Raw genomic sequence first — 24404 nt, 5'->3', positions numbered from 1 at the left:
CTTTGTTCGTAGAGTGAGTCCTCTTGGCAATAGAGAGCCGTCTTTGGTTGAACTCTGACGTCAGACGTTTCAGGAAGTGCGAGTCCCCTCTCTCGAAGATGCGAGCTAGTGGGTGACAGATCGTCACTGTATATCCGTGTAAATAATGCCATTTATCGGACAACAAAGAATGTATAGCTGACTTATAACTTAAAGTAAATCTCGCCTTCTTTAAAATTCTGCCCATAAAAGGGAGGCTGACGAGAAAAGTGAGCTTGCGGACATGGGACGTATTGCCATTCACCCTAGTTGGTTTTGGATGCAAACACTGGTGTTCTTTTTTTGTAGCTGAGTTGCTCGAACGATCCCACCGATCAGAATCCACGTTTAGTGCAAGTCTCCGCGTGAATGTCGTCTAGCTCGTTCGTCGTTTGGTGATGTCGTGGCAGTAGCTGGTCTGTCCCATTGTAGATGTGATAGCTGAGCCGTGAACACCGACGTTAACTTTTGGATTATCACCCCCCGGAACCAGCGGTGACCAGCTGTTTTGCCCTAGCTCAAGATGGATGATGAACTGCTGGACCAGATTGTGAGTGGGCTGAACCAGCTGGTCGCCTGGGTGGCCGGTGGTGCAATGGTGTTCGGTGGGGTGGTTCCCTACATCCCCCAGTACCGAGACATCCGCCGGACACAGAACGCAGAAGGCTTCTCCACCTACGTGTGTCTCGTGCTGCTGGTTGCAAACATCCTGAGGATCCTATTTAGGTAACTCATTCAATCCCCGTATCCTGAAGTATCTGGATGTATAGTATACTGATGTATAGAGCAAGCATTTAAGTGTCGTCAGAGCGTTCTTACAGTCGTTTAAGTTCAATAAAGTCTGTGACTCGTTGTTTTGAAGGAAATGTATTTATTTCATACAACAAACAAAAGCTTGTCTAATATAACTTTTACAATATAAGGAATATTTTTGTTCATGCAAATACTTATCATCATGCGCGTTATTTAAGTATGTCATTTGCCCTCAAGCTTTTTGTGTAACATGTTTATAAGTCCTTGTTTTACTTCTATATAATTATATATATTATTATGAAAATATATATTTTCATATAATAGCCATCTTGTTATGTTTGTTGCAATATAATTTACAATCCATAATAATATATAGTAAGTTACCAAATTTCGGGTCACACAGCGCCTTGGAGTTGCTCAAAGTTGTCAGTGACCCCAGTCGTGTGGAATTGAAATTTACAGGGTTTAAGAACAGTACTGACAGTGATGAGTGGGGAAAAAATTCACTACTTGTCTACTAACTACATACTTATTAACTACAAAGCTTGTATCTGTGTTTACATTTACACCAATGCTGCAAAAGAACAGGAATAGCAACACACATACGTACTTGAAGTGACAAGTAGAAATTAATTTCCTTTGTATCTTTCAGGTTTGGTCGCTACTTCGACACGTTGCTCCTGTGGCAGAGCATCATCATGATCGCGACCATGTTGATCATGCTCAACCTGTGCACCAACGTCCGAATGACCACTGAACTCAGCACCAAACGGCGCTCTTTTATAGGTCAGAATCCCAGCGTGTGGCCTCTTTGTAGATCGGGGGTTGCTTGTGTGTGTTTGTGTTGAAAGTCTTAGAGCGCTAAAATGCCAGATGTTACACAAAAGCAGGATAGGGTGGAGCTGTTGATGCTACTGCTGTGGAAAATGCTTCAGTAGCTCCAGGGCTAGAATACAATGCAGTTAGGAACCTTCACATTATTGCCTTTAATATTTGCCAAATAGTGCCCAAGAGGTGTTTCTGTATGCTAAGTATTTCAAACAGGTTTTATTCCAATAGATCTGTTCAGTTACAGGGATATTACTCTGGAAGTGTGACTGCACATCTGAGTGCTCTGACAATGATCATTTGTCTCACTTTAATCTGACAGCATATGAAATCTCATCAAAATCAATTTTCTCTTTTCCCCACCTCTAAATTGTTTTCTCCCCGTTTCTGTTCATTTACTTACTTTTGATCTGAAGCTACAGAGGGTAAGGACGAAGAGCTCAGAGTCCCTAAAAGACTCTTTCTGGGTATGTAACATACGTCTGCGGGTGACATTTCATCTCCATCTGTGTGTCCTGCATGAAGCCCCTCCACTGTAGTCCAGCTCACCATAACTGACCACTAACAACTGAGCTTAAGCTCAAGACCATTCACTCGCTTTCACACTGGACTCGTCCACTGGCCAGCTCTTTATAATGTCTTTTTATCTTATCGCCTTGTACCATACCTTTGTTTGCATGGACAACAGCAACCAGCAGGCTGTTGACTTGTGTTACCACCAGCTGTTTGAAGATAATTCACTTTCTAGCTTAATGTTTGAAGTTCATAGTCCCACCTCTTTGAGCAGAAAAACCATTCAAGATGTGCCGATGTTCATGTTGTGTTCCACACCTGCGTTATAAACTACCTCATCACAATCGTATCAATATCTGTAGCTCCCTATATTGATGGCAGATTCTTGGCTGAGACTATGTGGTTGTGAATGAAAATGAAATGATGTGAATGAAATTCAAATCCTCCAGCTCCATTGGGATCATACCATGTTGGCAGCATGAATGGTCGCTAACTTATTTAAATATGGTCAGTATGAGCACATTATCAGGCTCAATTAAATGTGCATAACATAATATAAAATAAGTGTAAACAACGAGTAGGAGGGTAGAACTTTATGTTTAGATAGAGTAAAGAACATTTCAGTTGCTTCACTTCAAAGTTAACTTTTTTCTCAGATTATTAATGTTGTAGTGAATTAATTTCAGTCATTTTAAAAGTACTATTTTAGTATCGAATAAGGTGTGGAGATGGAGATATGATGCTGCTTAATTGTTGCTGCACGCTGGACTCATATTTACGGGTAAATAAGCAACCTCAGTCAGGTTTCTGTCTGGTTACTGCACATGCAAACAAGTCCACTCCTCGAGATCTTGTGTGGCACTTCTGCACCTCCTCTAACAATCTGTTGTCCTCTATAACATTCTCTGTAGCTGACAGTAGCTATATACAGCAGACCATTTGATTGTAGATCTCACTGCTGACACCATTAACACTTCAGTTCACAGTTCGGCTTTACCTGCATGTGATGCTGTGTCTTTTTTGGAAGTGTGCCTGCATGATAATTTGCTCTCTCTGTTGGAGCCTCCCGACAGAAGAGACATCATGATTCGGTAAAATAGTCAAATGAATGTGGATTTTTGGAGGGTGTCCTGCAGCCTGCGACACAATACATACTTCCCAATACATGAGGTGTGAGACGGTACTTTGATGTGTTCAGTGAGAGATTACGCACCTATCATTATATGACTTAGATTATCTTATAATAATTACTTCATACAAAAGTGGTTTAGAAACAGCCTAATGTTATCATGAACTACATTGTTATTTTATTAGAGAGGGTACATTTTAATGGAAAAATGATGGCAAATCATGAAGCAACCAAGTGTTGCTGCCACTTTCTATCAACTCTTCAATAATGACTTTCCAGTCATGTCCACAAGATGGCGTTCAATGACTACACATGTCCATTATTCATTTGTCCATTTTGCCTGGAGAGAAGTGAAGCAGGAACAGCTTGCTGGTGGTTCTGGCTCAGTTTGGCTGGCTTGCTCTTGCGCCAGGAGGCTTTAGCTCTTCGGTCATCCATCAGCTGAGTGTTTCAAGCATCATTATTAGTGACAGAACAGTGTGTTCTGTGCAGCTTTGCCTCTCAGGGCTTTTGTGCTTGTCTTTAAGTGGAGATGTCAAGGCTGTTGCACGTGACTATGTAGCATCTTGCCCTCTTCTTATAGGGGTCTTGTGAGCGCTGCTGAATTGGATGTAGCCTTATTTACCTGCATGCTTTCTCACTAAAGTTACTAACCGCGTGCTGGATGTTGCCTGAAGCTGTATTTCCACACACACTGGTACATCATGGGTGAGAACCAAAGTTTGTGTGAACAAGAGTTGAGAAAGTTTATACTAATGTATATTAATGGGGGCGTATTTCACACTCACTGGCCAAAGCAAGGTCGAATACCTGACAGGACAGATTGAGTAATGGCTCTGTGAAGTTTAATTTCAAATGAGAAAACTCCTGGTAAATTCTATCAGTCTTAGTGTGTTATTTTTCCTCACAATTATTTTTTGTTTTTGTTTTCAAGCAGCATTGTTCACAGCTGATGTTAACGCTCTTTGAGAAAATAGACAATGCATTAATGCAGCTTTGAAGTTGAGTTGTCGGATGTCAGATGTTGGAGGCATTACCAGTTAGGAGGGCGTTTTGAATGAAAAAGGTGTTGGACTGACCAAGAGCTTGATGGCGCCTTTGAAGGCTTCTAATTCGAATTGGATCGTGTCTGTGGCACAAACTCCACAAAGCAATCACTTCGTTGTGCCCTTCAAATAAGGTTACCCTCGTGTCAAGGTTCATCTTTGATTTGACACGAGAGAAATATTGATGTTAGTGTGCCTGTCTAAATCCTTACCTGGGATTAAAAGATTTGTTCGCTGCCTGTGTCTGGGCTATTGATGGTCCCTCAAATAAAGGTGAGATGGTTTTATAGGTTTAAACGGGAGCTTTAAAACATCCGTCGAAAAATAAATGAGCAGATGCCATAAAGTTGTGAATGTTTTATGAGAGAAATTCACGATCAGGTTCCTAAGCTCACGCTCTCTTCATCACAGCCAAATCACATGGCTAGTCTTTTTTTAATCTCATCTAACCTGGAAATTGACTTATTGTTGCTCCAGAACTGAGTGTGGGCAATTTCATCCTCAAAGGCTGGAGCGTGTGGGTGAATATTTGGGGGGTCAAGCGGTTACCAGGGAAACAGCATCAAAGACGGAGAGCTTCGAGAAAAGTGAGGAAGCATAGATAATTGTTCTTTTTATGAGATCATTGGGTGCAGTTGCGCTTTTATGCGCCTGTCTGTCTGTGGGTTTAGTGCTTGTGATTGTCCAAGTATTCCATGTTTTCATGAGTGCTAACTTAATTTTCCCCAGAGGTACAGAGAATGGAATACTTATTTATGCTGCAGGCTTGAGGGACCTTCACAGAGCTAATTCAGGTGTCATGCTGAACACCTGCTTAACTATGAATCCCAAAGTGCCCTTATTTGGAATTTTGCTTAACACTGTGGCTCATATTTAGCAGTTTGTAATAGTAATTCATAAACAATTATTTTACTGTTTTTTAAAAATAGTTATTGATATGTGCCATGATTTAGTCTTTTAAGCAGGTGCTTGATAAGGTGCCGCTTTTGAAGAATGCTGCGCTTCCTTTCATCTGAAAGACGAATATAACCATCTTTTTTTCATCAGACAATTACCAGACTTGGCATCATACCGTTTAACTTGCTGTCTGACCTGCCTGACCCCCCCCTTTTTAATTGCTTTGCTTTGCTACACCACAAAAAGTGGCAGATTTCAGTGGTCAGTGTGTAATAAGGGAAACGAAAGTATGAGTGTGTTGATTAAGTTTAATTAAGTTTATTAGATTTGGTCCTGTTTGGTTGATATATTATGAAATGTGATTTCACTGATCATTTTTTTAATTTCCATTTTTAATGATGTATTTATTTACTTGAAGTAGAAAATAACATTGGACAAGTTTTGTGTTGGGTAGACCAACTCTTTCACTCTTTTTTTTTTTTTTTTTTTTTTTTTTTTGCGAGAGCATTTAAAAACCACATGAGGACTACATCATTTTCATTTGTTTGGAGTGGTGCCCGAAACAGCTCTGTCGTTACAGAGAATTGTTTTTTAAAGATTGGGTCTGAAAAACTTTAACTAGACCTCTATTGGATTCAGCCAGCGACAGAAATGTCTACAGCTGTCGCATTACCACGTGCCACAAACTCTGTGGGCCATCAAGCCAAACTGTGTGCAAGACTTTTGCACTCCACAGGGAGTCTGTTGTCTGAGACTCTATTCAGCTCCCACACTGAGCCACTGCTGCGTTGGGATTTCACAACCAGAGGATGCAGCCCAAGGCCAAACAAGTGTCTTAGCGTGAGGGGGACAGAGTCGTGTTGTGATGGAGGTACAAACGCTGTGCAACACATCCCCTTGTGGCCAGCAGAAAATTGTACTTTTGTTTACCTCAGTGTGACACAGTTATGTGTCCAGAGAACTGCTTTTGTTCAGGAGCAAAGCTTCACCTAATAGAGTGATCATTATTGAGGGGCACAAAGTAAGCCTAGCACGGTTTTGAAAGATGATGACTAGCCCTGGAATTAATCATAATAAACCCTCTCTTTGTCAGCACACTTGTTACATTTCACCTCACCAATGGCCTGTTACCCCTTTGGTTTCAATTTGCCCTTGCTGTTGTGATGGCCAGGCCTCCCCTGGATCATTCCCTTGATACTTAAAATGAAAGGATGGAGTTGCTATGAAACCATCAACGGTTTGTTGAGTATTCACCACACTCCACAGCAAGGCAGCATGCTGCTGTAACTTGCATTATCGCATAGAAGCTGATGACCTAACAAGGAATAGAGAGATGGACGTTTCTCACTGAAACAGGTTGTAAAACCTCTGTGAACTAAATTGCATTTTGGAGGATGCTGACTGGTGGTCTCCAACGTGAAGTTGGCAGCTCATGTAAACCAGTACCCCCAAGCATCGGTGGTCCATGAAATATATCTGTCTTTCAAAGAAAAGCGCTCAACATACACTACCAATTTCAGATTTCACTGCCTTCATTATTAATGTGGTGTGGGTGTAGCAGGATGTGCAGGGCTTAGTGCATTTGTGAGGTTTGAAGTGGGTGCCCCTACAAGCCAAATTGCATCCTATCAAACGTGTTCCAATGCTGACAATTGAGTGGAAGGCGGGAGGCTCAGTGATGCAAACTAGTGAACCACTAGCTTGTGTGGATAGTGCCGACTCAAAAGTCTCTGTGTGCATCAATGAGGCTTGGCTCCTTAAAATCTCTGTTTTCTTTTAGTTGGACTAAAGAGGGCTGGAATTCTAGTGAACGATGAGTGTGTGTTTGAAGCCTTGAGTTATCACTATGACATTACAGACGGGAAGATTCTATCCCACCATGTTTACTGTTTCTTTTTTCCTTTATTGTTTTAAGTTGTAAGACAAGAATGGGGTTTCCATAGACCGATTTTACTTTATTTTCACAAATAGTGAAAATAAACATTGATGGAAATGCTAGAAATTTGAATAAAAGGCAGATTTTCTGCTTATCGATAACAAGAAATTGCTTTCTTTTCTATGGACACACATTTTGCAGACAAACAGTGACGCCACAGCCCGGTCTGCCTCTGAAAGTCACCACTTGACAACAATACCGATTCACTATATACTACTATATACGGCAACAACTGTTCATGTTATTGTCAATATTAACACAAATGTCGCAAGCTGCAGACTTGTGAGTGGCACACACTCTTCAGAGACAAGACACAAGTTTAATATTTCGAGCAAACAATCATTTTCAAACTTAATGTTATGGATGGTGACCACAGAGCTGCTAAGAAACATGCATCTTCGTACTGTTTGTCATGTCTCTCAAGTGCCTGACCCGTAATAACAGCATCGTCGATAAAACACGGATCTGTTTTTTGAAACCGGCATGGAAAATGATATTATAGGAAAATGTATGGGTGTAGCCTAATGCTGTTCTGGATTGGACGACAAAGAAACGTCAGCCGAGTGCGTTGTTTGTTTTGTGGTAGAGAGGCACTCTCTGAAAACATCATTTCATGGCACACTCTGCTCGCAATGATCGCAATATAATAACAAATGGAAATGGGTGTGAAGTTGCATTTTCATTTTGCGCATTTTCAGAAAATTCCCTAAAAATGTGGAAACATTCGCATGGCTCGATGAAGCCGCTTATTGTGTCATGCTCTCCCAGTTTACATGCAGTGGGGAGTAAGTTCTGAGTAATACACCTCTGTGATGAGAGGTGGTGCTGGTCCTGCTGTCTTTAGAACAACAGGCAAAGCTGACAGGTAGCAATGAGCCATTTCCGACTGTTGTATCATGCTGACCGATCGACGAGTCTAAAAGTGTTAGAGTGAGCACATCGGAGCAATCAGTCATCAATGTCACCGGCACCGGAGCTGTCATTGTCATCGAGACACTTCCTTCAGCAGATGTCTGGATTGAACTGGCAAGTTTCTGAATAAATAGAATATTTGTTTGTTTACATGAATAATATATGTGGAGTAACTGAAGCACAGAGTTGCGCTTTCGATCACTGGTATGAGCCCCGACTTACTTTAGCAACCATGCTAATGGTTCATTACGTTTCACTGCAGAAATCGGCTCAGACGGAGGAACACTACTGCTCCAAGTCACACACACGACTTCTGAATTGTATATAAAGTTATAAGACATCGTCAGACCGCACTTAGTCTAAGAGTTTGTTCATTTCCGCTGTGTAACTGAAGCTTGAAGATCAGTTCGATCAGTCAAGTTACTCGGCTACATGGCTACAGGCTTGGTTGAGCTATCAACCACATTGTCTGTGTCGTGTAGTCTGACCAAGAGAAATTCTACTTTCTCTCCAGTAGTTGCACAAAACTGTTTACACACCTTTTAAAAGTCTGAAGTTATCTGGACTCGCACAGTAATTCGGTTTTCTGAGCCATCATGTAAGTAAATGCATTTTGAAGTGAGAAGTGCAGACATGAAGTGTTTTACAACAACAACCGGTCCTCACAAAACAATTGGCACATGTGTGTGATGGTCCACGGCTAATGCATCGAATGGACCGCTGCTGTGCCCTAACATACAGCAACGCTCGTACAGTGTGATTACATACTGTGCTTGGCTTGTGTTAAAGAAGCGCTGCCATTGCCACTCCCCCCCAGCGCATTCTTGGTTTATCAGGCAGAAACACTCTGGTGCTGGTTGGCCCAGGATCACACTCTTATTTGCTTTGGTGCCAGCATGAATTCACAGCAACACCTACATTAAACGCTACTGTATGATTAAAAACCACCCTCTGCTAAAAGAGTGGGATATACCTCGGATGGATGCCTAAAACCTGCCAAAATAACTGCACTGCTTTTTGTGTTACAGTTCTCACTCAGAGGCTAGTGTAACCGCAGTTAACACCATTAAAAATGCACCACCTGTAAAATTGAAATATAGTAATGAAATGTATTTCGGGATGGCGTGTTATCGTCTCAAATGTTACAACCGACACCAACAGTCATAAGAATTGCTCAGAAAAGAACAGAACACATTCAAGGCATCACAGAAATAAGTGAATGAAAACAACAGAATTCATTCACATTACATGAAGAACTTCCACAAAGCAGCTCACATCAGTGACGGTGTTTGGCAATACCAAGATTGACATCAGACAAACACGAACAGGTAGGATTATTGCCATGCAATTTGGATGCCATCATTCCACCATTAGGGGTCTGGTCAACAGGTATTGTCAAACAGGAAGCACCGCCAATGTCCAGGCCAGTATTATGGTGCCACCCCTTGCTATGATCAAGACATTCACCGGCATATTGTGATTCATGCATTGCCACGTGGCTGAACTGTTGTTGGAGCCATCCGTACTGATACACATTGCTACGTACTACAGCGATGGGCTGCTCGGCATCGTGTGTAGTTATCATGATTTGGCATGGTGTTCTGATGAGTCCTGTTCTCTGTTGTGAAATACTGATGGATGACTTGGGTTATGATGTTGTGAGGATGGTAGGTAACTTTATTGTCAAATATGCTACAGTACAAGTCATATAGCATGGATGAAATATCTGTTCTCTCAGACCTGGACACGACATACAATACAGACAACATAAAGATCACAGACAAATACACAGCAGGATACATGCTACAAAAGTCATCGTCACATCATACACAGGATGATCACAGACCACAGTGTTGGAAGCAGTATTAAGGTCCATTTATGCTGAATGTTACGTACGGATCCAGATACGGACAGAGCCTTCGGTCCGACCTCTGCGTTCTTTTCATCCATGATCAATACTTCTTCCATAGTCGACATGGTGGCTTTGGAGTTTGTTGTTCTCATAAATTATTGACTTTGAGCGGCGCCCCCTGGTGGATGTTTTGGTGTACACCAACACCAATGTAAAGAACGCATGGAAACATGTGATCAGAAAGGGTAACATCGTTTGAAAAGGTCAGGTACACTTTCGTACATCAAGGGAGCATAAATGGGTCTTAAAGGGGTGGGGATGGGTCTTTTAGAGTCACAGAAATGCTTTGATTGTATGTCAAGGTGGAGGAAATGCCTTTTATTACTTTATTACTAATTTATTACTAACACATTCTTGAAGGCAATATTGTTTGCTTCTTTCAACTGCATTAAGATTTGCATTTCAGCAAGACAATACTCATGCAACATCATTGGGGTACTGGAAACTGTCACCAAGAGTGCGATGCAGTGGCTCAGGACTTTATTCAGAGACTTGGCACCGGCCAGTATTGCAGCTACTGGTGGTCTTGCTCATTACTGATTTTCTATTTAGACCCCATTCTTCTGTCATGCATGAAAATGCCACTGTTTTGGTGGACTCATTTTGTGAACTTTCTTCATGAGGCATTCGCCTCCATAAGTATGTGTAGTACACACCGATTGCTTCTGGTATATCTGACACCTCCCTGAGACATAGTCTACCCGTTTTTTCACCCCACAATGCGTTTGAACAATTGTTATTGTCCTTCAGGGTCCACACTGCACACACTGGAGTGGAGTCCAGCAGAATGACAGAATTTCAAGGGTGTTCAACAAGGGTTTTTGGAGTGTGAAATTTCACAGCTTTAAGTGTGAAGTGTTGACACCTGCATAGCTCACGGAGTTTGCATGTTTGTTAAGTGGATGCAACTCTTCAGTTGAGAAAATCAGGTAGTGGTTTTTGGCAAAAAAAAAAAAATGTATTTCTTTTTTGAAATATGAATTGCAACTGAAGTTCAACCTCTGTGCAGAAAATATTTAGGGATATTTTACAGCCTCGTTTTTTTGTTCTGCAACAAAAAAGCCTTAATATTAATATGCAGACTGTTTTAAAATTTTACGCCTGAAAATACTGGTAGATATGCCCAGAGAGATCTTTCTAGGATTACCGTAGGATTTCATGGGTTTCTCAACTTTTTGCAAGCAGCCCTCAAATATAAGGGCCCTAGCCACACATCACTCAACCATTTGACATTATGGTTCAACTCTCCTTTAAACACACAAATAAAACATCCCGTTGTTGCTCATCTAGTTGGTCATATTTGTACCAATGTAAAAGTTGTTTTTTTTTTTTTTGCATGTGCTGATATTGTCATTTCATTACCTATTTCCACAGAAACCTCTTTTCCATCCCCTTTGACCTTGCATCCTGTGAAACACTGTGATAATTTCTTTTGCCATGTGCCTTCAGACTTTGACTGGAACTACTTCTGGTCATGGAGCCACTTCCTGGATTATGTCCAGTGCGTGGTGGCCTTTACCCTGGTGGCAGCGTACATCACCTACATCCTGTTGGACTCTGCCGTGTTTGTGGAAACTCTTGGCTTCCTGGCGGTCTTCACGGAAGCCATGTTGGGAACCCCACAACTCTACTGCAACTACCAGAACAAGTCGACTGAGGGAATGAGGTAAGAACGCCAAGCCTTCTCTGTTGTATAGTTTCAAAGATAGCTTAATTTTAGACTGAAATGACTTCATTTGCATCTTTATTTTTTTTATTATTATTATTTCTTAATTGTATTATTCATTTATTTTATTTAAAAAGGCCACATGTTGTTTTCTGACACACACATTATTGTTGTGGTTTTTATTTATTATTATTATTTCTATCCTCTATGAATCCTCTATCCATCTATCCTCTATGAATGTACTCACTTGTGAGACTGGCTGTTATGAACATGTTTCACTTTGTGTGTCTGCATTTTTTTAAGTAATCAGTATTTATTCCCACCTTGTGTATTCCATTTATATTTCATTTACTCTTAATGGTCCTCTGGGGATTCCATACAGCAGATTATTCCGCTCAAGGAAGATTTTAATTCCTGTGTTTTTATTTAATATTGTATGATTTCTGCCACACGGCGGCCTAGTGGTTAGCACTCTCGCTTTGCACCAAGATGGTTGCGGGTTCGACCAGTCCAGGGTGTGTTCCTGCCTCTCGCCCAATGACTGCTGGGATATGCTCCAGCTCTCTCCACAACACTGACCAGGACTAAGCAGTGCATCACTGAAGATGCATTTATATATGTATTACATGATTGTGATCCACCTGATCGTTTCTTACTGGCCCCTTTCTTGTTTTGCCCTTTATACAGAATGTTGTTACATCGTCATAATGGTTGCCTTTGACCTTTCCACTACTTTGAACAGAACTATTAATCCTGAGCATATGCCTCATCGTGATACAAGTGAATCATAATTAGCTGTGAAAGTCATTTATCAGCATCATTTTGCTTCACTAAACTGCAAATAGCCTCAGATCCCATCTTTTTTAATCACAATTAAATTTTGAGGCCCTAATCCCCTCAAGTATGAAATTATGGCTACTGGAGAATTCAACCTCTCAGTCACTTCATCTTTTGTTTGATCTGCTGCTTGTGCTTCAGGCCTTCAATCTCAAGTCTTGTGAGGCCTCAGCTTTCCTTTCACTGAGCGCCGGTTCTGTTCAACTATAATAGGACCTTGATAAAAACTTCAGCCAGGTACCAAATGAATCCAGCCAGACATATTTGGATTTAACCTTCAGTTTATGACTGATGCTATTGATTACAATTTCAAATTGATTTCTTGCCCCAAGGACTTGGAAGTACTGTTTATTAAATTTGTCTTTACTTAGTAGTGGAAGAGATGTGTGCTGGCTCTTTCTGAGCGAAGGTGAGCTCTTGTTGCCTTGAACTGTTGTGAAGAATTATTCAAACAGAGTGTGTTTGAATGGAATCTAAACAGACTTTGCTGCGGATGAGTGGAGAGGTCTGTAGACGAACGAGTGCTGTGTTAACACGTAAACAGAGGAGGCACTGCTAACTGTCAAAACAATGTAACCTTGTCTTTTAGAAGCAATGTTGAAAGATCATATCTTAAATCATTGCTCGCATGTTCAGTGTAGATAGAATCGTAAATTATTCATCCAAGGTATTTTGTTGCTGCGGTTTAGTCTAGAGGTTGGCAAAGTACGGCCCTTTGCCTGTATTTGTGAGGTCCTCCAGAGTCGGGTTCAAAAGTATGCTCGCATATACAAGGCTGTTGCCTTCCTAGTGACTTCTCTAAACATACAACAATGACGTACAGTAGTGCAACAAGATGATAGACAATATAAATGCAAGAAATGTGTAGGATTATTTTGAGTTCAGGAGAGTGATAGCAGAGGGAAAGAAGCTATTATTGTGTCTGGTGGTTTTCGTTCACAGGGATCTATAGCCAAAGGGTGTACAGAGAATGTGCAACATGTGTAGGGTCCTTGATGATGTTCTCTTCTGGCTTCCTGGTCCTGCCTGAGTACAAGTCCTGGAGGGCAGAAGCTAACCTTTTTGGCTTATCTAGTTTTGTGGCTGCCCCAGACTACACAGTGATGGATGAGCAGAGGATGTGGACTCTCTGGTGGCAGAGTAGAAGATGGCCGACAGCTCTTCGAGTAGCCCATGTTTACCAAGCTGCGGCAGATAGTACAACCTCTGCTGCGCCTTTTTGAGGATTGTGTTAGTGCCCACTTGAGCTCATTTGGAAATGGTAGATACCAATGACTTGAATAAGCCCACTTTTAACTCTGGCCTGTTGGTAATTCTGAGGGATGAGGTCGGATTAAAACTACTATTTACTATTTGAATTAAAAATATTGCTTAGTTTTGTTTTGTTTTGTTTAAGAGTATTCATTTTTCTTCTAAATTACTCGTGCTTTGTCCCTCAAAAATAATAAAACATATTGAAAAACAATGTTTTTTATGTTTTATACTGGCAATGTTTTAATTAAATATTAAAATTGAATAACAATAATAACAATGCTAATAACAATAACAATAATGAGCCCCTGACATTGTATAGTCTGAGAAAATTAAATCACCGACTCTCTCTTTAGTCATGACGTGAAGGAAAGTGTTTTTGAAATGAGTACCTGAGAACCTGTGTCTTTGCTAGCACTGGGGCGTGCTCAAGTGTCCTCACAACCTGTTATAGGCCAATTTGGTTTGCGTGTCTTTTTCCACACATGCTGCTCTGCAATGCGACTTCCACTCTAATTTGATCCAGATCCTCCTCCTCTTGCTGTAGCTGCATCCGTCAGTTGTTCCGCAAATGACGAGACTGCTTGGCTTGCAAAGACCTACACCCCTCTATCCATCTGATATTGCTGATTTGACACTGTGGCTTTCTCTCAGCATATAACTTTTGTTTCCTAAATGAGACTCTGTCACGTATTTGGATTTCCTTTACCCGAGGCCATTTATCAATATCAACTCACAGACATATGGAACAGCATGTTTTAGAATGTGTGGAACTGTTGTGTTCACCCAGCGTGTGTCCAACAATGCGGCCCCTTCTCACTGCTGGTTCACTCTCTGCTGCAGACAGATAAGAGAACTCCAACAGGGTCGCCCGTCATTTCATTTCAAATGGCCATAACTGCTCCCACGCTGCGCGTTCTTCATATGCATGTTGTCCCACTTACTTATTTTTATAGTTTGTTTCTTGTTTAAACAACTGTGGCCTCAGAGCTTGTGATCCAATTGCTACAGTTAACAACATATGTCTTAATATTTTGTCTTTTGTCTGACCATTGTGTTAACACTGTGCTGTACTCTAGAAATGCATTCAGCGCTTTGTCTTGCCAGAATCTTCACAGCACTATTTTTGTTTAATAATGCTTGTTGTGCATCTTCTGGCTTGTCATGCTGAATTGAATGACATCAATGGATATATTTTTTAATTATTATGTTTAACCAATAGTCGTTTCCTTCATACATAAATCCCTCTCCATTGTTCGGCACAGTCCTGTCTTGGTAGTTTGTGTCCCTCAGTGCTGAACCTGTTGAATCAAAAACACTGTTGCTAGGTTACTTCACCTCACCGCTGCTCTTCTCTCCCATTTTCCATGTGTGCATATCTGGGTTTGTTGTTGAGGTGTAAATTAGATGTTGACATTTTTCCTGATGAATCCGTCACCCATGAGCTACATGATTCACCCCTAAAACTGCAAGCATTTGCCCAGAAACCGAAACAGCTGTCTTCCTAAAGTAATGCGTTCACTTGTACAGTATTTATTTTCATCCTTTATCACCTGCAGACTAACTATATTTTCCTCACATTGATGTGATGTGAGGATAGAACAATACTTGTAAACATAATATATGGCTACTCAAGCATATTGGTTTATTATTTCTGTGTAAATATGCTGTTGAAATGAAGGGTAACACTTAATTCAAGCCAGCAGTCGCCCGAGGATTGTAGCAGTGCTCTGACAGTTGTTCTTATTTAATCTGACAATCTGCTAACAGCTGCTGCGCAAACTCCCTGAGGAAGCGTTTGGTTGAAACTCATTGAAAAAAGCTGTTTTGCAGCACACAGAGCTGGTGTTGCTGCTCACACTTAGCGCAAGACATAAGACAGACGAGAGGTGTGCGGGTGTGTGTGACAGTGCAGGTGACAAGTGGGTTTAAAATTATTAGAAGCTAGAGCTAATGTTGTCATCCGGCTAATAATAGGCAGCCCTGTGTCTGCCAGAGCTACGCGCTGATACTGAGCAGTCTGCCATAAAACAAGTCAAGCACAACAGACTGGACACACACACACAAACAAGGACAGACCGGACAAGCAGACAGCCGACTGAAGCCTTATAAGTCGTGTGCTGTTGTGCTGCATCCCGTCCCCTGGATATGTGTGCCAGACCTTATTTAGTCCGCACATGGACACACACTTTCAGCCAAAACTGCTCTTGGTTGGAAAACCGCTGCTGGTGGTTGAAACAAGTCTGCCTGCAGAGCATTCTCCCTGTTGTGTTCGAGACGCGGAGTGGGACCCAAGTGCAGTAATGGAAGAATTACAGGAGGCAGACAGCGGATAAAAAAAAAAAATACAATGATTTAATGTACAATACAAAATTCACAACAAAAAGCGTCACCAATCCGGGAGAAATAAACAGAAAACCAAATCCAAAGCACTGAACCAGGATGAGTCCACAACGGAACAAGTCCAACAAAGAGTGTCAGTAAACTGGGAGAAACGAATGCAAGCAGAGTCAGCGATACTAGATTGGAGTCAATCTGGCACACGTTGCTGGAGTCCATGTGTCTTTAAGTTCTTGACGCGGATGAGATCATTGACTCCAGCCGTGTGCCATGAAACAGGGAGGAAGAGAGGAAACACAAAACAGGGATGACAGAAACCAAAATAAAAGTGATCCATGACACTCCCCTCCGTCTCCTCACATCGCTCCGGTTTGCTCTTTATATCAACGTAACTTAAAAGCCATATCAGTTCGCTTTCATTTAAGTCGTGTATTTTGTTTAGTCAGGGATTACATACATTACATTTGTTTAGAAAGATGACAAATCAATGACAATACATTTGAATGAAAAAGTAGAAAATAAAAAAAATATTACAATGTCCATCATCTTGCTCCTGTCTTGTTTTTTTCTGCATTTCCCACCCAGGGTTGCCACAGCCAGTCAGCCTCCTCTGCCTCAGCCTGTCTTGTGTGTCCTCTCAGGTCACACCTATCCTCTTCATCGCTTCATTCACCACATCCATTAAATTACTCTTTTTGTGTCTCCCTCTTGTTCTTTTACCTCCTGTACTTCTATTTCCAGCATTCTTCCTACACACTTCAACCGTCTCCCCTCTCCACACGTCCAATCAAGATGCTGCTCAAATTAGAGTCGAGGAAGCAATTTAAAGTTGCAGTTATTTGACAACTTTTTAAAAGTGACCTTAAAAAGGATAGTGCTCCTGCTGCCTATGTTTTCAAGTGGAAAACTAGAATTAGATTCCTCAAGTGTGTTTGAAGTACGACCTGAGTGCTTGATAACAGCATAATGACGCCTTCACAGCTTGATTTTTTTTTTGTCTTTTTAGTTTTCTTTTTGGGGAAAATTGAGGATTGTGTGTGGAGTGCTGGTCCACTTTGACCTCAGTCCCACGGCAGTACATCTATTATTATAGACGCAACACATGGTTCCAGCTATTTCTTCAAACAAAGGTATTATAATATAAATATAAATAAGCAACACTGGTTTTGGATAACTAAACTTTAAGCTGATTTTTGTTTTTTGACTTTTTTTTTGCTGTTTCTTTTCAATTGGAACATTTCACTCATCAGATAATCTCCAAATGTACTTCACATACTGTAGGCTGCTTTTGCTTTTATCTGAGTTGCAGTACAGAACTGCACTTGCTGTTAGCTAGTTTTGCTGACTGCGATTCAAAATGTCTTGGTAAAAGGCCATTGAAGGCAGGTGAGTCATGTACTGTAATAGGAAGTACATTGGGGTGGCTTTTTGGAGGACTCTAAAACTACTGTAAAAACTGAGCTGAAAATCTGTAGTTTTCCATGGCACATCCCTGAAGGCAAACACGACTTTTGTGATGCAGTTTTGCTTCCTTGATGTCCCACGTCCATGTTAACACAACACAACGAAGACAAATATTGGTCTTTTTCTGCGGTAATGGTGATTCCGTGCCTATTCCCTTCCACCTTAATGTACAGTATAAGACCCAGCACTATTAGCATTTTCATACAACATGCAATAAAAAGCTTCCCAATCATAGATTAAAGACAACAGACGGGCCGGTTGCACAAGCGTCGGTACCGGAGAGATGGCTGGATAAGGAACAAAAACGAAGGTGCAACATAACCGTTTTCGAGAACAGTGGCGGTAGGAGAGCTGTTGGAAAGGAAATGGCTGATCAGACAACAGTGAGTTTAAAAAGGGAAAAATATTATCAACCTCCACCTCCCTGCAGGCACAGAACTGGAGATGAGGTCCACGGACGATACCACTATGCATTCACCAGGAGAGTTGTGATACGCTTGAAATGATGGTCGACTCACCAAAATACTTGGTGACCAGTCGACTATCAAAACTTTTGTTTGTGGCAGACATAGTTATACATATCCTCTCACCATGTAGCACAATACCTACCATCAAAATAGGAGATTATGAAAGAATAAATAGGAGACACAGCCAGCTCTCCTCTGGGGCCCTTGTCATACATAAGCCTTTCCTCGTGCTCTGAGCTGGGCTTAGAATGTGGAGCGGCTACAATGCTGTTGAAGTTGACTTATCTTGTTCTCTGGATTCTGCCTTGGGATTCATTAATTCCAGAACCGGAGTATTTTTCCTGAAAAGAACAGGAAGATTGAGCCGTCGGTAGAGGGATATGTGTTTGCAACCTCTGCTCTTCAGACAGTGCAGGACTCTATAATGAGCACAATGGTCTACATGCAGGTGCACCTCGTCATAAGTCCAGTACGAGTACGATAAGTCCAGGGCGTATTCCTTCCACTGAGCTAACAAGCCCCTCGCCGAGATCGATGGGTGCGAGGAGCAAGGAAAGAGGAAAGAGGGCAAGAAGATCAGCAATGCTAGACACAGGGAGGTGGAAGATGAATGACAGAAAGTCTGCAAGGAAATGCAGGGAGAATTGGTTTATTAAAAAAAAAAAGCGAGCGGGGAAAAGCAGTTAAAGTAAGAAAGGAAGTGAGAGCGGAAAAGTGCAAGGTTTGCAATCACAGGACTCACAATGAAAGTACGGGCTGAGGTGAAGCAGGAAGCATGAATAATGCAGAGGGAGATTTGGCAGCAAAGCCTCACCCTGACATGGCACGTTGCGTTACATGCACCCCGCTGCTGGGAAATGCACGACATTAGCTCTAATCCCGACTTTACATTTCTCAAGAGGCTCAGAGAAAGATAATATTTCTGCTGAGCGAACGACTTCCTGTTGTCAGCTTTGCTCTTTGTTGGTGCTTAACTGCTCATAAAACTGCTGGTAAACTGCACCATGGGAAAGTTGTGTAGGGCTGATCTGCTGGCATGATCGTCTGACACTGAGGGCATTAGTTCAACAGAGAAGTTAGCTATATGCAATGCATGAAACATCACTCTAGACGGCACTAATGTTGAATGTTATTTACTCACTATGTTCTGTGGTAGTCATGTCTCTATTAAACTCTTGCATGAGTAACCTTTGATAAATATGGGGTGTATTTTTATAATCCTTGAGTTGTTGCTGGATATCGCTGCAAATCTGCCCTTGGTTTATGCCCTACCACCTGTTATGAAGTATTTTGATGCTTTTGAAATGTGTTCCTCACTTTTTATTCGCTATTTTAAGTCAACTTTGATTCATCAAATATAGGTCGGATGTCGTCTCCTGGTGTGGCCACATCTGAAAAAGGTGGAGGCTGATCTCAATGATAGACAGGCAATTGCCAGGCCTGTGTCACTGCCTGATCGACTACCTTGGCTCACATTTGTGACATTAATCTAGTGAGTGCACTTGTTTGGATCTGAATATCATGCATGTGTGAGCTGCTGGGTGGCAGTTACCAGCGTGTGGAATACTGTCGAACCAAAACAACCAAAGTAGCTATTATTTATTTCTGTGTTCTTACAGCTGTGTTTGGTTTATTTACCTCTATTTTGATAGTTTCACTTTGCTATTTCGTTATTTATAATTCACAACTTAATTGTTTTGAATGCACTGAAACTCTGTAAGTTTGTAGATTTACTAGTTGATATGACACTAGAATTACTTCTCATATTGCCGTACTTGTTTCCCCCCTATTTGACCATCGTGTTTGTGTTAAACAATTACAATGTTTTAAAATTAGTGTGTTCACACAAGTGTGGCTAAAAGTTGTCAGTTGACACAAGTATAGTCATGATTTTTTTTTTTTTACTTACTACGAGGAAAAAGGTATAAACATGTTTATTTGTCGTCAACTGTATAGCAAAATAAATCTGTAAAAGTGTAGAAATCTGAGAATGTTATATCGACTTAGATTATTCATATGTTGCACGCCATTCAACAATTTGTGCAATTTTCAGACCAATCCATGTGCTTACTGGTCACAAATGCACCCCATGATAGGAGAGCGGGAAGACAACGCAGATAGAGTGGTGGATGTGGGCCGGCAACGTGGTTGAGGTTCGATATGATTGAGTGGCTGGGACGAGTGTTCCTCGTGTTTCAAGCGATTGAAGCAGCTCTGCGGTCACCTGCAAGATGATCCATTGGCATCGCCATTGCAGCAATAATCTCTGTGGTTTGAGACCATAAATGTTCTCAAAAATATGAAATCTCAGAATATTAATTGTATCCATGTAGCGTGTGTGTGTGTGCTTTAACTGTGGTGTCTGCAGCATGTCTCTCTTCATTCATTGTAGCTCATTATAATCAAAGAATAGCTCATTGTTTTCTGTTTATTATGTATTATTATTATGTATTTACTTATTTTTTACTTTGATGGGTAAATACATTATCTATTAATGAAATGAAACATGTACATTACATACAATCTAAAATGTTGTTTTTTTATTTGTTAACAACTGACGTAAAATGGAACCGTTTTTTTTTTTGTACATCTGGCTTCAATCCTGTAAGAGAGTGCTCTTGTCTCGACAGTTGTGAGACATGCTCTGATGTATAGAGCTTTATTGTGAATGAGCCTTTCCTACCATCCAGCTCTGGCCACTGGTGACCTTGGTTTACTGCTCATCCTTCCAGGGCCACTTTTGATTGCCCTTCACCAGGACCACTGCGCTGGAACTAGATAATCACGGAGGAACACAAAGTGGCCTCACGCTGAGTTGGAAAAGTTGGCCCACAAACTTGTGTGACTCACATCTGCAGTTATTTCTGCTCAGATGACAATAACCTCTCCTCCAAAGCTTTCTTCTGAAAGCGCTGACTAACCAAACTGCTGCTGCTGTGGGTGAAAGGATTTTAAGTGTCTCAGCATTTGATGGTATTGTTGCAGGCAGGTTGCTTCAGGGAGCATATCCCAAAACCTACAGACTGTGTGTTTGTTTGTGTGCGCCTATTGTTTTCACAATGCTGACTTGGCACTCCTACTGTGTTCCTTCTGTAGAGAAGTCAATAAAAGTAGAGAAGGTCCAATAAAAGTGGTACAAGCGAGATATTCGGAATAATGTCAGCTAACACTATGAGATGGAAATGGGTCTTCATTGTGAACTTCAGTTTAGAATCAGATGGATGATTGAAAAATACTCTTCCACGTAGTAGGTCCTTTAGTCTTGTTAATGAAGTGTGTTTGTGCATCTGTCAAAATCACATGAGCAGATTGTGTGGCAAGAGCGTCAGTTCTTTCTTCTTCCCTGCCAGAATGCTTTTGCCACCTGCTGGCCCATTGAGCTAATTCATCTATTATAAAGCATTTTCATGCACCTGAAAGTATTGAATTGTAGTCATAAGATAGATGTCGGGCAACAGTGTTGGAGATGAAACAAGTCTGATTATGCTGGCACCGGTAATGGCCAGCTTGGTGGATGTATGCGCTCTCTGAGCGCTTCTTCCACTCTTTAACTTTCTTCTTTTTTCTTTCTTGGTTTTATGTTTCTGCTCCTTCTATATGTATTTCTTTAGTTGCTTTATGTTTTCTTTTATTGTGTGTCTTGCTCCTACAGTGTGGAAGCTCATTTCTTCACTTCTGTGGTTTCCTTATTGCATTCAGGTCTCAATTCAGAACATGGATATCAGAACAATTTTACATCCATTTTTGTATTCCACTAATCATCTACAGGGGTTGGACAAAATAGTGGAAACACCTTAAAGCTAACAAAGCTTTAAGGTGTTTCCAACCCCTGTGGATGTTTGAAGTGCTTTGACATTAATAGCAGAATATAATAACAATATATGCTTTACTTATGAGAAGTGTGTTTTTCCCCACACTAAATCAGCAACTAAACACAACTTTATTATTATTTATTTATTTTTACATGGCATGAATAGGCTTCCATACACAAATAGACGCTAAATGTATACTATGAAGAAAAGGGAAAAAAAACACCAAAAATACATAAAAGAACAAGAACATAAAACAATAAAATGTAAAAGACTAAGTACAGTCCTTAAAGCAGTGAGAGTGCGACTATTACAAATGTGGAGTTCACTTTTCATGCACTTTATCAGCTGCCAAAAAGCAAAAGTTGTCTTTTATTATTATTATTATTTTTGTTTTTTATTTTCTTTTTTTTAAATTTAATACCTAGCAGCAGTAGGTTTCCATATGTTGCTGACTGTACATTTAGTTCACCACAAGCCACTGAAACAGTCCATGAAGGCTTTTCATAAACAGTGTTCATGAGCTTCAAGAAAAACCTGTCCAACTAAGTCCGTGTTTGTTTTTGTTTTTTTGTCCTCCGTAGCATTAAGATGGTGCTGATGTGGACAAGCGGCGACACCTTCAAAACTGGCTACTTCCTGCTCACCCAGGCCCCGGTGCAGTTCTGGACATGTGGTCTTCTACAGGTGGTGGTGGACATCACCATCCTCTTCCAGGTCTACTACTACAGCCGCTACCCACAGAAGCCTCTGTCACACACCGTGTCCCACACCACCAGTGCCAAAGCTCTCTGAGGGGACACTTCCTCTCCAGATGTACAACACACTTCTGAACGGGTGACGCTTAGTCTGCAAAGAAGCGGGTAGGATTTTCACAGCACAATCCCAAGTGAATGAAGTTGAGGTCCAGCTTTCGTCGCCCACACGATTGTTGCATGAGCCTTCTGCCTTAAAGACACTGTCAGCCATAAAAAAAAAGTCTCAGTCAGTTGAAAAAAAATCTAAACTGAATGTACCGTGACGTTGTAGTCTTATCCATCAAAGTGGAGAAATGGGCTCTGAGGTCACGAGGTCAAACACAATCTTTCCAAAATGTAAATCATTGTGGTTGGTAGGATGTAAAAAGAATCCACTTTACCTCTTATTTACTGTACGTTTTTTTGCTTTTTTTTCCCGCAAGTTGACACCGTTTTTACATACTTCACGCGGTACAGTTGAAGAACTCAGAAAGGGCTACAACTTTCTTCTGCCTTTCAAAGTAAGCTTAGAGAGCAGCGCGAGATCTGTGATGACGATGAAGTGTTTTGTTGTGTGACAGTCATTGTGAGTCTGTGAGTTGTGCCATGTAACCTTGCCATTCTTTTATTGACTTGGGAAAACCAGAGGTTGACTTTGAGTGAACTTGCCATCTCCTTCTTTCTCATTTGTGTTTTTATTTTGCATGAATTGCCACGTTACGTACATATCATGGAGCAACATTTTATCTTGAGTATTTAAGGGCTTTACTGAACAAAGATTTGCCCACGCCTCCACATTCTTCCTGATCTTGCTACTATGGGGGTTCACTTTTCCAGTCTCTCGCTGCATTAGGTGTGCACACGTTGGCATTTGGAAAAATGTTGTTGAGCACATGTACCCTTCTCCAACCAGCTGCCCTTATATCCAAAGTCAGTCGGAGCTGCTCTCACTGGGCAGGCACACTCTGGCATGTTGGACACTTGTTAGTTGCAGGGAGAACTTTTCAGTGCTTTATTTGACACATTGGGAGACGAATCATGTTCGCATCTGCTCTCCTCCACTAGCTGAGATACTTGGATCACACAATCAAATGTCAGGTCTCCAACAGCTGTGGAGTGACTTGCTTGTTCTGCTGTTGTTCTTTGCTACCTTCTGTCCACCCATGCCAACTTACCTTGGAATGTATTTTTATTATTTATTTATTTTATTATTCTTAGAATCACTTTTAGTAACCTCCAAAGCCAAGTGAACCCGCCGTCCACCACTCTGTGGTCTAGTTAGCCTTCTGTCCACCTCTTTCAAACATGCATAGACAGTGCAGGGCTCTGAAAGAGACACAAGTGTTTGTCTTGTTTCGCCTGACCTGACTTTGCTCATAGTTTTTGTTACTGACACAGATTTGTTTCTGTCCTGACCTTTGTTCATGTTCTGTCATGCTGTTCAAAAATGTTCGCCACAGTCGGTGTAAATCCTTCTACACAAGCATGTGTTGCTTCCAGCACTGAGACACAATAAAGACTGTTTTTCATGACACCTGCGTTTTTATGTGTCAAATACTGCAGGGTGAATGTCGTCTCCATCTCCTCGATGAGTCGCAGACACTGGAACAATACGTAAATATGCAATATGAAATGATCGCATTGTGGACGATGTTGGTTCTATTGATTTACTACGCTAAATAAGTGTAAATCTTGTTCTATGTGAATCAAAGTGAGAACCGGGGACAAGCCTTGGTGACTGCAGGTAGATCCTGCTGGCGCACCATTAGAATGCTGGTGAAAAAGCTCTCCAGCTTCAGTGTCAGAGGGGAAATGCCGAACCGTTGCATGGCAGCCGGACGTTCTGATCATGCCAGTGAGTTCTTCTGACCAAAAGAGCGTCATAAGAA

At 41.2% G+C, this 24404-nt stretch overlaps 1 protein-coding gene across 3 annotated transcripts; it reads left to right on the top strand.

Moving 5' to 3' along the window:
* The first annotated feature begins 58 nt into the window (after window positions 1-58).
* LOC128757532 (solute carrier family 66 member 2) lies at window positions 59-24046 on the top strand. Of its 3 annotated transcripts, none has more exons than XM_053862890.1 (5): window positions 59-744; window positions 1424-1557; window positions 2022-2066; window positions 11394-11610; window positions 22363-24046. In XM_053862890.1, the coding sequence occupies exons 1-5, from the start codon at window positions 542-544 to the stop codon at window positions 22571-22573; spliced, it is 810 nt and encodes a 269-aa protein (XP_053718865.1). In that variant the 5' UTR covers window positions 59-541; the 3' UTR covers window positions 22574-24046. The 3 variants fall into 3 exon arrangements, with proteins under 3 accessions (XP_053718865.1, XP_053718863.1, XP_053718866.1); XM_053862888.1 differs by having other exon boundaries at window positions 2016-2066; XM_053862891.1 differs by lacking the exon at window positions 2022-2066.
* The last annotated feature ends 358 nt before the right edge of the window (window positions 24047-24404 follow it).

The sequence above is a fragment of the Synchiropus splendidus genome, chromosome 4 (genome assembly GCF_027744825.2).
Source record: "Synchiropus splendidus isolate RoL2022-P1 chromosome 4, RoL_Sspl_1.0, whole genome shotgun sequence".
Taxonomy (NCBI): Eukaryota; Metazoa; Chordata; class Actinopteri; order Syngnathiformes; family Callionymidae; genus Synchiropus; species Synchiropus splendidus.
This window is presented reverse-complemented; position numbering and strand designations above follow the sequence as displayed.